The sequence below is a fragment of the Arvicola amphibius genome, chromosome 6 (assembly GCF_903992535.2).
Source record: "Arvicola amphibius chromosome 6, mArvAmp1.2, whole genome shotgun sequence".
NCBI classification, from domain to species: Eukaryota; Metazoa; Chordata; class Mammalia; order Rodentia; family Cricetidae; genus Arvicola; species Arvicola amphibius.
The window spans coordinates 129,367,618-129,382,129 of record NC_052052.2 but is presented as its reverse complement, the minus strand read 5'-3'; the positions used below and the strand labels follow the sequence as shown (position 1 = coordinate 129,382,129).

At 48.7% G+C, this 14,512-nt stretch overlaps 1 protein-coding gene across 3 annotated transcripts in view; it reads left to right on the top strand.

The window, feature by feature from the left end:
- The first annotated feature begins 620 nt into the window (after positions 1–620).
- E2f3 (E2F transcription factor 3) overlaps positions 621–14,512 on the top strand; it is an 81,828-nt gene continuing 67,936 nt past the window's right edge. The window contains exon 1 of one of the 3 annotated variants that reach the window (XM_038335087.1): positions 621–992. In XM_038335087.1, the coding sequence (XP_038191015.1) occupies positions 621–992 (372 nt within the window). Of the gene's footprint in view, positions 993–1,974; positions 2,159–14,512 lie in introns of those variants that run through there. The other 2 variants (XM_038335089.2, XM_038335088.2) reach the window with 2 other exon arrangements.

Genomic DNA, 14,512 nt, shown 5'->3' with positions numbered 1-14,512 from the left:
AAGCCTGCTCTGCTTCCAGCCAATCAGGCTGGCCTATGCAAATAGAGCCAGGGTCACCCCGGTAACCATGATGTATAGGGACCAATGGAAAACAGCCAGTGGCGACCTCGCTCCAGGATTGGTACTGAAGTAAGGCGACAGGGATCCAATGGACTGTAGGAACAGTCCTCGGCGGGCAGAGGGGCGGAGATATGCAAATATGGTTTGAAAAGCCGGCGGGAAATCTGAGTTTCGCGGGAGGACCTTGGCGCGTAAACCGTATCCCTTCATTCATTGTCAGCAGCAGCTTCCTGGAGCCATTTTTCAGCTGCCGGCCGCAGCACCCGGGCTGCCGCCGCCGCCTCGCAATCCGTTGCATCGGCTGCCCCCGACGCCTCCATCTCCCCTCGGGGCCTGATATCCGAGCGGCCGGGACCCTCCTCTCTCCAGACCCCCGATTATTTTTGGCCCCGGGGCCTGTGCGGTGCGGAAAAATAAAAAAGAAAAGAGAGAGAGAGGGTTCGGAAGCGCCGGGAGGGGAGGCGAGAAGGAGAGACTTGGAAACTCCGACTGCAAATAATAAAGAAATTGAAAGCAATACGTTAATATATCGTAACACTAAAAAAGAGCAGGAGCGAGAGATGAGAAAGGGGATCCAGCCCGCCCTGGAGCAGTACCTGGTGACCGCCGGGGGTGGGGAGGGGGCGGCTGTCGTCGCCGCCGCCGCTGCAGCCTCCATGGACAAAAGGGCACTGCTAGCCAGCCCCGGCTTCGCCGCCGCCGCCGCCCCGGGCACGTACATCCAGATCCTCACTACGAACCCTTCCACCACGTCCTGTGCCACCTCCCTCCAAAGCGGCACCCTGGCTGCCGGCCCCCTTCTCCCCAGTGTCCCCGGCGCGGAACCGGCCGCCGGCAGCCTCCTCTACACCACGCCACAAGGACCCTCCAGCAGAGCCGGGCTGCTGCAGCAGCCACCAGCACCAGGACGCGGCGGCGGCGGCGGCCCTCCGGTAATACCCTCCCTCCGCAAGGTCCCTAGCCCAGGTGGGAGGCGGGCTCCCGGGAGCGGTGGCTGCGTGAGCGCGAGGCTGAGCATCGTGGGCCTCGGTGCTGTCCCTCCACCGTGTGCTTATTGTTAGACTTGGGGTGCTTCCTTGCGGACGTTGGGAGGACCTGGGGGCCTGGGCAGGCGCGCGGGACAGTGGGGAGTCCCTCTTTGCGAACCACATTCAACACTCCAAAACTTTTCGCGCCCCCCCTTCTTTTCCTGCACTTTTCCCTACCCCCACTCTCCCCTCCCCTGCAACTCGAAGCTTCCTCTTTCTCGGGCGTAGGAAGGGGTCACGCCCCGGATGGAGAAGGGGGTGGGGGAGGGAGTAGTGCACAGGAGAGTGGGGGACCCCAGGGGATGTAAACTGGGGGACCCGATCCGTGCCTGCCTCCCCTTCTGCCTCTGCTATCCCTGGGCGCCCGGGGGTCCCACAGGCGTGCTCCGAGCGTACGGGCTCCAGTGCCTGGCACCTTTGGGGACCTAGCTCCCGGCAACAAAGGGGCTCTGGGAGGTGGAGGGGTATCGCGGTGGGGGAGGTGGAGCTGCGAACCACTGGTGGGCCAGGGCTCGCGCTGTCTGTGACTGGGGGCCGGCGGGCGGGTGCTCCGGCCTGGGCGCATCTCCGCGGTGGCAGCGGCGGCGCCCGCGTGGCCGGAGCGCCGGGGCCTTGCTTACCGGGCCCCGGGCCTGCCCTTGACCCGCCTCTCCCCTTGCCCCTTCCTTCCCCGCCCTGTCCCCCTCCCCGCCCCCCGGCGACGGAGGGCGGGGGCAGCCGGGTTCCCGTCCCGCCGCCAGGATCTGTCCCTTCTCTCCGGGACCCGCCGGTGACGTTTCGCACACGTGCGCGGAGGACGCGCCTGTGACTGGGGAGGAGGTGGCGGCGGGAGGGGGCGCTGGAGGGGGAGAGGGGGCACCCACTTCCTCCTGCTCGCCGGCTCCCAGGCCTGGGACGGTCCCGGCGCCCTCGCACCCAGCACCGCCACCCTCCCTCTCCCGTCCCCACCCCCCCACGGCGCCCGCCCTCGCCCGGCGCCGCCGCTCCGCTCGGCCTCGGGCCCCCTCTCCAGCCGGCCCCCCACCTCCCCCGGAGCCAGGCTGCTTTCGGAAATGCCCTTACAGCAGCAGGTTAGTGACCCGGACCGCGCGGGGGCCCGAGCCACCGCCGCGGGGACCCGGGATCCCCGGGGGGCCCCGAGTCGGAGGATAGGCGACCGAGCGGGGTTTTGGAGTGGGAACGGGGGGTTGGGTGCTTGAGGGAAATGAGTAAGCAAGAAAAATCTAACTAAGTAAATCCCCGGCCTCCGCTTCTAGGAGCCCCGGGGCGGGAGTGGCCGCCCCCGGGGTGGGTATAGTGTTTACGTGTGTTTCTTTTGGGGGGTGGACGGATGGGCAATTGAAACCCAGATGAGGGCTTCACGCCCGTGGCCGAGTTGAGCTGCTTTCTGTCTTGCTTCCCTTGTGCTGAAGGGGGAGGGGGCGGGTCAGAGGGTAGGGTGTCTGTGGGGTTCTCAGGCCACCCGCCACCCCCTCCCTTTGTCCCTGTAATTTATAAAGCGCCTTTGAGAGATGATTTAGGTCAGTATGCGTCTTCCCTTTTTGTTGCTACTAGAAAGAAGTGTGGCCCCGAGGTCTCCCCTTCTTCCTTTCTCTCCTGCATTCCTTCCTCCATGCCTCCTGTCTTCACCCTCGTGTTGAGGATTGGCCCAGACCGGGCTCGAACCCACCCGGACTCATATCTGTGGTTGCATGATAATACCAGTCGGGACCTCATTTAGTCTTCGGTCTCGATGTGTGTGTTTTTCACAATCAATATTTTGCTATGGTCTTTTAAGAAAGTCTGTGCACATATATGGGACTTTGGGAGATGGAGTGGGTAGATAAATAATTAATTTTTAGAAATTCCCTTTCTGTTCATAATTTGGCTTTGGGTTGGATCTTTAGTGCTTTCCAGCCTAGAGATACTTACTGGGGATGTGCGATACAGTCCCAGTCAAAGAGGTTCATCCTTTTAGTGACTAGGGTCTGCCAGCAGGGGGGAAGCCGAGTACAGTACCTGCTTACACATACTGTATCCAGTGTGCTAGATTCTAGGGACAGAATATTCCATGCTTTCATTAGCAGTAAATAATTTTGCCGACTTGATTAAACGTGCGTGGCCATACAGTAAGCCTATTTCCCCCTACACAATCGCTTCCTATATCATAAATAACCTGAAACAACTGGGTATTGACATGCTTCTTGGATTGATTCAGATTTTCAGGGAAAGTTATTTTTTGATAATAGGAAATTGTGAGACTACTAAATTGCTCTTTTAAAAAAGAATCTTAAGACTATTTGTTGGACCAGGTCACCCAGACTGGCTAACCAAATTTATATGTAGTTCACTGTAGTTAAGTGTTTAAAATATAAAAATAATGGTCTCATCGTCTTCCAAGTTATTTCTAAACTTTATTATCCTTGCCATGAAGTTATTATTCCAGGAATATAGGTTGTTTTGAATTTGGATACTCAAAAATAATGTTTCATTATAGGAATATAAATGCTTCTTATACATATTCAGAAGTCATTTTATATAAGATTGTAATGTATGCTGAATCACTGGTTAATCTACGCTTTCAACGCTGTATCTTCTGGGAGGGGTACGAAGTTTATCTTACCAAGTGCATACAAAATCCTCAGTATTGCAGGCAAAGTTTGATTTATTTTTTTAATCAGTATTTTTGTGGGCTTCCAGTTAGCTTGAAATTTATTTTGTTTTTTGAGGCAGGGTCTCTTATAGCCTTGAACTCCTGATCTTGCCTCAAGTATGCATGTTCTGAGATTGAAGACATCCACAACCATGTCTTTTGGAATTCTATTGATATTTTCCCCTAAGCTTGAGGGTTGGGAAGGTGTAGAGAATGAACAAGATGGGACCATCCAAACATTCTAGGTTCAAGAAGAGTTGAGGGGATTCTTCAGGTCATCAGAATTCTAGACCCACCTGGGTCCACCTTCAAGTTCTGTCTCCAAACATTTAAGAACTTGACAGAGCAAGTGACTTGCCTTCCCACTAACTGTAGCCTCCTGTATTTACATGCTGTCTGCTTGTAGACAAAAGACAAATAATCTGTCAGAATTGTTCATTATTCTATAAAATAGCACAATAATGCTAACTTTGAGGCTTTTTCAAGTAATATGATAATGTATGTACCATCCTTAAGCACAAAGCCTGGCAAATAGTAACTGTTCCATAAAATTAGCATTCATAAATCAAGTATTTTTATAACTCTGGGACTGCACATGTACTGTCCCTTTGTTTACCTTTATGAGCAGAATGATTGTAAGTTTTCTTAAGGAGCATGTAATTTCATTCTTCCAGAAATGGAGGATCTATTGATGCAAGAGGCGGTAGCCTATCACGTCAGATTTGCTTTAATTCAGTCCTAGCAGCCTGCTGATTATACTGTCCTCCGAAAGAGCCCTGCACGCCTAAAAACCTCATCTGAGAATGAAGGACTGCGGATGCATTTCAGCAGGGGCTTTTTTCCTGAGCAAGTCTGAAAGAAGAAAAATGTGGGTTCCTGTGGTTCTGTATGCAATAATCTTGCTTCTGCTGAGATGTATGGTTGATGCCAAGTTGAAGCTGGGAGAGAATTTTTAGTCACTACATACCCCAAAATGGAAGTTTTAATATAATGGCAATGCCCAGACGTGGGCAGTACAAATAGCTCCACTATAATCAGTCCCGAGGGCGCCACCCTAATTGTCCCTGGCAACAAAGCACCCTTAAACTGAGCTAAAGCACCCAAGCTTGAGAACAGGAAAGGATTTTTTTTCAATGTGTATTTTTCTAAAAATCGCCACCTTGTATAATACTTGGAGGAAGGACAGAGTCTGAGGAGTTTAATGACGTGCAGTGTAAAGTTAACTTGGGAAAAGAATATCTACCCTGGTCCTAGGAATAAATGCTAACACCTGGGGGCTGCGAGACTGGCGGGGGGGGGGGGCTATTTGGTGTCTTAGAAATAAAACCCAGTAGTTTCCCCTTAACCTTTTCTCATGCTGTCTTCTCCAGTGAGACACACACATCTCACACACACACCTCCAATTGGCTATTTTCTCCAACTTACCCCGATTTATAAATAGTCCATATGACTGGCTATAAACATTGTCCCAAGCTTTTTATCCATCTACTTTTTAGTAATACTTTAATCAGGATGGGTAAAGATCATTTATTTAGTATACCGAGTCGCCCAAGGTCTGTGAAGTTACCTGAAGTAGTGTAAGGAGGAATGATGCCAGTTTTCACCCCTATGTTGAGGGGAACATCCCTGAATTTTTTAAGGTGCCAAAGTATGTGGTTTGGTGTGCATTTTCATGGTTGTTAGCAGTTAAGTGGTGGTTCAGGGACTGTGTTTACAATTGCCGAAGAGCCCCCGCCCAGTAATATTTCATGGGACTTACGAAGACCAGATAAACGGGAAAGTATTATGTATAGAAAACCACAGATGTAGGGCCTTCCTTCTCCCCATCCTGTGTGCCTTCTAAGAATGACTGGAAAAATGTCACACAGAGAAGAGGCTTACTACAGAAGGTACTAGAAAGCAGCCACTCAAGAAACTGGCAAGGTGGGGGTGGGGTTAACACAGCAGGATTATTTAGGTGACTTTCCAGTGGGTGGGGTGTTCAGTTTATCTTCATCTCATACTTTTTCCTTTAAACGTTCCCCTCAGATATTTAAGTTGTAAGAATGTTTCTCCACCCTGCTAGCCTTAATGGGAGTCGGTCTTGTGGCCACAGTTACCTGCTGCTTCGAAGATGTGGTTAAAGCCAGGATGGAATCCATAGGTCCCCATAAACTTGACTTTGCTGGAGACCTTGAGTACCAGGCTGAGGTTGTGCTTTGTAGTATAAGGCAGGAGCTACATCAGCTTGAGGTTGAAGACAGTGGGGTGATAGCTGATTGAATCCAGAAGATAATAATGAATGACTGACCCGACTTCCGTTAGCTTTCTGGTAGCCCAACTGTTTGCGGCCATTCCTAGTGTCTGTGCAGCATTCTTATGAGTTGACGACAGTATTTCAGATTAGCATATTCAAGACTTGAGAAATATGATGGTTCTGGAATCGTAACCTGGGAGTTTATAAAGTGTAGTTCTTAACTATCCAACCCGCTTCTTTTGCAGGTGACAGTTACAGGCCACCTCAGCTAAGTTACTCAGCCAAGGTCACCAGGCAGCAGGGGGCAGGCCAGAAGCGAAACTGGAGATTCTTGCCTTATCAACTCTTCAGTGAGAAGAGGGCTAACTGACTTATATGCCCTGCATGGGAGGCATAGGTGTGTGAATACTTAAGTTTCCCTCAGAAGCCTACACGTACTTTGAACCACCAACTCTGAGGCCCCAACTTATTCCCAGAGACACTAAAAAATCAAGGCTACTGTAGACACAGTGAAATGGACTTTTAAATGGAAAGGAATGACAGGATTTCTTAAATAGTGACAGCAATTTTTTTTTAAAAAAACTTGATCTTATATTTGAATTATTCTTTGGATGTGACATTTCTGGTGTCCCAGGAGAGATTATTTTACTTAATCAATAACAGCCTAAAAGGATCTTTGAAACTTTCTTGGGAGAGGGACATCATGGGAAGTAATGTCCTGAACCATCCACATCCTGAGTGACAGAGTTTTGCAAGGTTCTCTGAGCCTTTGCATTGTACCATTGACCAAGAGGCTCTTCCTCTGCGGTTAGCGCCAGGAAGATTTCTGAAGTGTCAAAGCCGCCGATCAGTTAACTCTTTCAGAGGAAGTCGTCAAAAGCCAAAGCTCATTTCCTTAAAATGACCTTATTTTACTTGTGGAACCGAGAAAGCTTAAAAATAGAATTGCTTCAAGCTCTGAAGCCGGAAAGTGAAACATAATCCAACATGGTTGCAGCTCACAGCCTGCCCTGGGACAGGGGTATCTGTTTATCTGTAATCCGCAAGCCAGGAAGGTCCCCTGTGTGCATGAGGACTGACTTCCTGTGACCCATGAGTAGCAATTGATGAGAGTCCCGTTATCAGTGAAGCTGAGTTCCTCTGGAAGCACATTTGATGGCTGGAGGAGGTGAATGCCCTTGGCCTTCCCTGCCAGCTCTTGCCAGTCTGCCCTGGAGAACCTTGTCGTTCTTCTAGCATGCTGTTGAGTGACTGTTGAGAGCGGCTCCACCCTGCTCTTCTTTCGCATCTGTTATGTGTGGCTATGAACTCCTGGGTGTAGGCAGTGAACACTGACTCTGTATGTTTCACTCCTTCTTATGATGGGAGTTTTGGGGCGACATAACCAGAGCAACATCCTTAAGTCTGACACCATCACCTCTGCCCTTCGGCATTTGACCTCTCATTGCAAAGACGGTGTGTTGAGTAGAAAAGCCACGCTCTCCTAAAGGGCATATGAGAAACAGCTAGGTCTAAACTTAAATGGAGGCTACAGGGCCTGGGTTCCTTTCCTGCTTCCACCTGCCAGCTGTATGATTCTTCGTCTGCTACTCTTCATTGGCTCATCCTTCTGGGGTGGGGGAGTATTCATAAGGGGGAAGAAGATGAAATCAGTTGCTGCCTGGGAAGTGCTTAAGCCAGTGTCCCACAGAGGTGCAATAGAGTTGCCAGTCTCTTGTACTGCATTCGGTGTCTTGGTTTCTTTCCACTGCCCGATAGTGTTCGTCTCACACCATTTGCCCCTCTAGGAATGCTGGTGTCTGGAAGGGGAAGGCGTGTGTCGCATCCTACCGTGGATGTTGCCTAAGTGCTGTCACTGGGCCCCTGGTCTTTGTTACCGCATTTACAGCTGCCCGTTGACTTGGGAGGAGAAAGAAGAATAAGTTTCTTATTGTCGTAGTACAATCAGTAGTGCTAACCGTTATGAATGAAAGCTTTCTTTCTCTGACGGAACATGTTGGTGAGACGGCACGAGGAATGCAAATTGCGCTGTTAACATAACTTCGTGTCTGTGCAGTAAGCCATGGTCTGAGGCTAGTTCAGAAACCGGGGTGTCTCGGATGGTGAGCTCTAACTAACTTGGAGATGAGGGCTGGGAAAATGTGTCTTGCTCACCAGAGGCCTCTCATTTTCCCTCTGAGCCATTTCTTCTCATCACTCTGAGTTTGGTTTTGGTTTTGAGATGGTCTCAGGTAGCCCAGGCTGGCCTCTGGTTCTTTATCTAGTTGCAACTGAGTCTTGTTGGCCCTGAGATCACAGATCCGTGCTGCCACACAGTCGTCCTGTGCTCTCTAGTCCCCTCTTCTCTTAGGGGTGAGACTTGCAGCTCTTTCCCCGGCCTTGGGGTATGGTAAAATCTTTTTTTTTTTTTTTTTTTTTTGTTTGTTTTTTCGAGACAGGGTTTCTCTGTAGCTTTGAAGCCTATCCTGGAACTAGCTCTTGTAGACCAGGCTGGTCTCGAACTCACAGAGATCCGCCTGCCTCTGCCTCCCGAGTGCTGGGATTAAAGGCGTGCGCCACCACCGCCCGGCTGGTAAAATCTTGATCTGACTTTCTCTGCCTTGTTTTCCCTGCTTTCCTGTGGGGAGGGGAGTACCCCCTGTGGGTGTTTTGAGTGGACATAGGTTGCCCTCTGGAGCATTGGTCACTCCAGAGTGACCCTTTTGTTGCCCTACCCCTTTCTCGTTGGTCCTTCCAGCCCACCTGAAGAAAGTTCACGCAGAGTACCCTCTGACTTTCCAAGCCTCGGACCGCTTCCCTGAGTGACTTCTGTCTTTTCCTGGCACATCCAGTCTCCCTTATATCCCTTTTGGCTTTTACAAACCTTCCCGCCCAGTGATCAGGGTAGCTGGCTCTCCAGGTGCTCTCTGCAGGCCTTTTTTGATTGTAGAGCTAACTGTTTCATTAGTTGCCTCAATGGTCTTGGCACCCCGTTAGCTCTGCTGGGACAAGAAAGAAGGATGTGTTGGGGCATCTGCCCACTCTTGAATTTGCAATCTGTTTGGGGAGACAAACTTTAAATACGAGTCGATTTGTGAGCAAGGCTGAAGGGCGTCGGAAAGAAAACAAAGACTCATGTAGCCCTTTGTATGATGCAGACAGAAAGCACTAGAGAGCGATTGACATTCTTTAGACTTCACTGGATTATCAGGACCAGTGGCCGTGGTTCCTGCAATGGCTGATCTCAGAGCACATCCATGCATACCCTAAAATGTTCTTGGGTAAATTTGGGCATGGTGATGTACACCTTGAATCCCAGGATTTGGGAAGTGGAAGCAGGAAGATAAAAGCCTGGGCAGTGTATTAAGTTCAAGGCCACCCATGCTACACGAGACCCTATCTTTAAATTAGAAAGAAGTATCTCCCAGGACACTAAAAGATTGAGATACCTGGGCCTTATTCTGACTAGCAGTCTCTGATGATGTCCTTTTTTTTTTAAATGACCCAGACAGTGTCAAACTGTGCTGCCTCTTAGACCCTGTGGTTTAAGCTTCTCTAATGCCACGACAGTTTCAATATGCCGCCTACTGGACATCCTTGACTAGGCTGGGGAGACTTGAACCCTTGGTAGGGAAGCAGGAGGTTGGTTGGCATGAGGGGCACCAGTTGGACTGGTCAGTGTGGGGAATAAGGAGACAGTTGGATGTGTTAGAGTTGGTCTAGAAGGACTTAGGAGAATTACTGAGTTCAAGGTCAGTCTGGGCTAAAGTGACCCTATCTCAAAAAAACAAAAACAAAACAAAACAAATGGTCTAGAATAGGGATTGTTGCTTTCCTGGAAAAACGGGGTATAGGACAAATTGGAGGTAGGGTTAAGTCAGGCAGAGCTGTGCTTACAGAGAAGCTGGGTGTTATCACAAGGATGGCAACGGCCCTCACCTCGCGTTGTGGATGCCAGAGGCCAAGGCTCTCCTGTGTGTTGCCAGACATCCAACCTAGTCTAAAAATTTACCAGTTTTAAAATGTTGGTTTGATTGAAAAGGAAAATGTGCAGGCCAAACAAAATAGGTCTCTAGGCCAGATTGGGCTTAAGGGCTGCCACTCTGTAGTCGAAGGTCTGTGGGATAATAATAGCCAGTGTTTATGGAGTGCCTGTGGGCATCCAGGGCAGGAGACTAAGTGCCTTCCTCGCCTTAGCACGTTATCTGCATGGCAGCCTACGAAGTGGGTGTCATTTCCATCCTTGTTCTATGCTGGAGGAAGCCGGCTGTCAGGGGTTAAGGGGCTGGCTCAGGGCCCTGACAAGAAGTGGGACAACCAAAATTAAACCCAAGGAGCCTGGCCCCGAGTCTCAGCTTATTTCTTCTTTATCCTTTGTGGCCTGGCATTGGGTTAAATACATAGCAGGAAACCAAAGTTACCCGTCCAAAGGAAAGAAGTTAGTGTTTTACCTTTGCAGGTCGAATAACCTTTATCCAAAGTGCTTGGGACAGAGGTGTTTGTTTGGGACTCTTAAGACAACCACTTACTGCTTAGACTAGCCTTCATTCACTTAACTGTCCTCGAGGGTGACCCTGACTCTTGCCTCCACCTCCCAAGTGCTGGGATTATAGGAAAATGCCTTACCTGTCAGGTTGGGATTTGTTAGTTTGCTTGTTTGTTTTAAATACAGTGATATTTGCATATAAGTAATGAGATGATTCTAGGAGTGAGACTTTGGTCTGAACACCATTTGTGCTGTCGCCGCAGCTTTGAGGTCATTTTATACATTGCTTTTGCTCATTTTGTATAGGAAGCCATTTTATGAAGTGGAATTTTCCACTTGTGGAGACATGGTGGCACTCAGAAAGTTTCAGGTTCTTAAAGTCTTTCAGATTCTCAGATTAGGGATGTCCAACCTGTGGTCAGTTTAGCCTGAAGCGTTTGATCCAGGTAAAGATCTCCAGGTTCCATCCCTATCCTCAGTCGGAAGCTTGACATTTGATCTTGTGAAATATGTAGGCAGCCAAGAATGCAGGTTAAGGTTCTCCAGCTGGCAAGAGTCTTGTATAGAACATATGATGCTCGACCCATCGTCCACTATAGAAAAGAACAGCCTTGAAGACCTTTGTGCCTACTGTGTCAATACCAGCTTCTGGATTTCTAGGTCACTGCAAAGCAAACCATCCAATGATCGTTCCCAAAGCCCAAAGGGTCCTGGGCATGGTAGCGCATGTCTGAATCCCAGCTCTGGAGAGGCAGAAATCAATCCCTGGAGGTTGATCCCTGGAGTTCACTGTCTAGTCAGTCTAGCTTCAGGCTCTGTGAGAGACCCTGTCTCAAAAAACAAGGTAGACCTGGGTAAGGTATCCCCTGTCTTCATCCTAGCACTCAGAAGGGAGAGGCGGTCATGTCTGAATTCCAGGCCAGCCAGGGCTACGCAGTGAGGCCCCATCCGAAAGAAGAGGAGGAAGAAGAAATAGAGTGGAGAGTGGTCGAGGAGGGCACCTGATGCCAGACTGGCTTCTGCATGCACCCAGTCACATGCATTTACCTCCACGAGTACACAAATCCCACATAAAACCCCAGTATGTTACAGGGAGTTTGCCAACAACTGAGGATCTAAGCTTGGGAGGTCAAACTGGGCGAGTTTGCTGTGTCCAGGCACCAACCCCAGCTGGATGCCCTGCCTTGAGCGGTTTAGTCTAATTGTAGGCTCTTGTTCTGTTGGGAACAGATAACCAAATGAACAGAAAACTGGACTTGAATTAAAAGAGAGCTAGGGTGTGTCTTTGAGGACATGGGTACTGTAGAATTGGAATGACTGGAAGAAGCAAAGAGAAGGGAAAAATTAAAAATCTTTGGCTCAAGATACTTAACTCCTGGGGCGGAAGAGAAGTCGAGGCTGGACGCTACCCTAGGATGTGCTGTGTGGAGAGAATATTGGACGGTGGGGAGGAATGTTTGTTACAGGCTTTCTAGGATTCAGGGGCTGAGCCCTGGAAATATTTGTCACTCCGGTATAGAGGTTATGGTAGAACTACTCAGAAACCACAGGTCAACAGCTAGTCTTTCTAGTTTTTGGAGGGAAAACCACATAGGTGTAGTAGCACAGAAAGCTTTCGTTGTTTTGCTTTTCTCTGTGATAGGAAGATGAGTCAGAATCATCAGGTAGACTTGATGGGGGAGGGGGTCAGTATTGTCAGGATTCCCAGAGACAAAAACCATCAGATGTTATTTATGATGCTTGACCAGGTACGCACCTGGCCCCTCAGCTGCTTGGACAGAGAGGCTTGGTTTTGCTGTGTCAAAAAAGCACGGGGCCAACAGGGGAGTGTCACTTGTAAGGACAGGTCGTGTAATTACGACTGAAACCAGTTCTTCAGAATTTGCTGTGTTCTTTTGATTTTGCCAGTAAGGGAGAAAATAACCTCAAAACTTTTATGCTCTGTCAAATTAAAATTTTTAAATGATGAGGGTGTTTTGGAGGATAGAGCCAAGAAGATTCTAAATATCTACAATTAATTTTTAAGAATATATAACCATGCCGGGCGGTGGTAGCGCACGCCTTTAATCCCAGCACTCGGGAGGCAGAGGCAGGCGGATCTCTGTGAGTTCGAGACCAGCCTGGTCTACAAGAGCTAGCTCCAGGACAGGCTCTAAAGCTGCAGAGAAACCCTGTCTCGAACAACCAAAAAACCATATATATATATATATATATATATATATATATATATATCCATGTTGAAGCCTGTTTACAGCACTCCTTGAATTGACTGATTTTGTTGCTATATTAAGTAGCAAAGTGTGTAACTATCACATTGGTGATGTCATAAGGCTTCCAGCGGTTCTTGTTACTGCCCTGCTTGTCAGCATCTCAGACACCCTGATTCTGGGAATCGTCTTTAAAGTGAGCTCTCGGCCCTGGAGACCCATGACACAGCAGTGGGGTATGGTAGGAGCGTGGGACTTAGCAGTCTGACTCTAGAAACATGCTTTCCCACTCACCAGTATGTGACCTTTCACCAATTACATCGGTGAGACACACTTACCTAAAATAGCGATCCGATCTCATTGGCTGGTCAGTGGGATTAGTGAGATAGTGTTGATGGGAATCATGGTTTGTACTTCGGGGCGCCCTCCACTTCCCAAGGTAGGAAGTGTCCAATTTTGGCCCAACCTTCCAGGAAAACAAGCTATGTACAGTACTTGATTGCGTGTGTGTGTCCTGGTACTCTGGGGAGTTCAGGAGGTGATTAATTGTCTTTGTGACCTCAGTAGACAGGAGTGGTGTTCTCTAATGATGAAAATAATGTACAAGGTGGTGAGGGAAATAGCAGTCATGTTTCTCAGGCATCTGAACTTGGAGGCCCAGGGAGGCTCCTAAAGCAGCCTTAGAAAGGCTTAAAATAGAGTAGGCTCTTAACCCTGTTAACATCTTGCCGGATACTTTTTTTGTTGAAGGAGACAGTCCTGTGCATTTTGGGTTCTTTGTATGTCTGACCTCCGTGCTCTTAGATGCCAACAGCATTCTGGCAGATGTCATAATAACATTGACTCCAAACATTGCTAAATGTCCCGGGAGCAAAACCACCACTGATTGAGAACCACTGAAGAAAAGAAAGATACAGTGATCGATCATATGTGGATCCCTCCTATAGATGCTATAAATATTGTTGTAAACGTATTGATGTGTGCGCATGTGCATGTGGAAGGCAGAGACAAACTCAGGTGTCGTTCCTCAGGTGTCAACTCCCTTTTTAAAATTTTAAGATGGGGCCCCTCATTGGTCTAGAACTTGTTAAGTAGGCTGGCTACCTTGGCTGGCTGTTAATCCTCAGGGATCCACCTGTCTAGAGCTAGGGTAACAAGTATGCACTTCCACACCTCGCTTTCGGGTTCTGGGGCTGGAACTCCAGTTCTCCACCTTGTATGGTAAGCACTTTACCAACTAAATTATCTCCTGACCGTGTGAGAGAGAGAGAGAGAGAGAGAGAGAGAGAGAGAGAGAGAGAGAGAGAGAGAGAGAGTGTGTGTGTGTGTGTGTGTGTGTGTGTAGTTTTAATATTTTAATATATTTTAAGTGGCATACATTTGCAAGCAAATGGTTCCTTATTGAATTTTCACTTTGAAATGCCCAGCCGCCCTGCGGAACACCACAGCTATACCCTCCTGCTCCCACTCCTGGTAGATAGTATTTGTGTGTCTGGCTAAAGCTCTCTGTTTTATGACCAGCATAATATTAATTTGCTGTAACTCTGAAAATAAAGGTTCAAAATCTGCAGTTTGGAGAAATAACTTTTACATTTACCATTGACTTAACCACACTAAGAGAGGCTCGCTCAGATCAACTGTTCCACTTTTTAAGCCCAGCTCTGCCACTTCACAGTTTGAAAATCTGGGCATGTACCTTCCCTTGACGGCCTATCTCCTCCCGACAGTCTTACACGGCTCGGTATAAGGATCGCAAGCAGCAGTTCGGATTGCTGCTTTGCCCATGGCTGAACATGCCTAAGTCCTTGTCATCTACCTTGCCATTGTTATTCATCCAGGCGTCCCTTTCAGGCCACCAGCAGTCAGCAGCTACTCTTCCTGCTT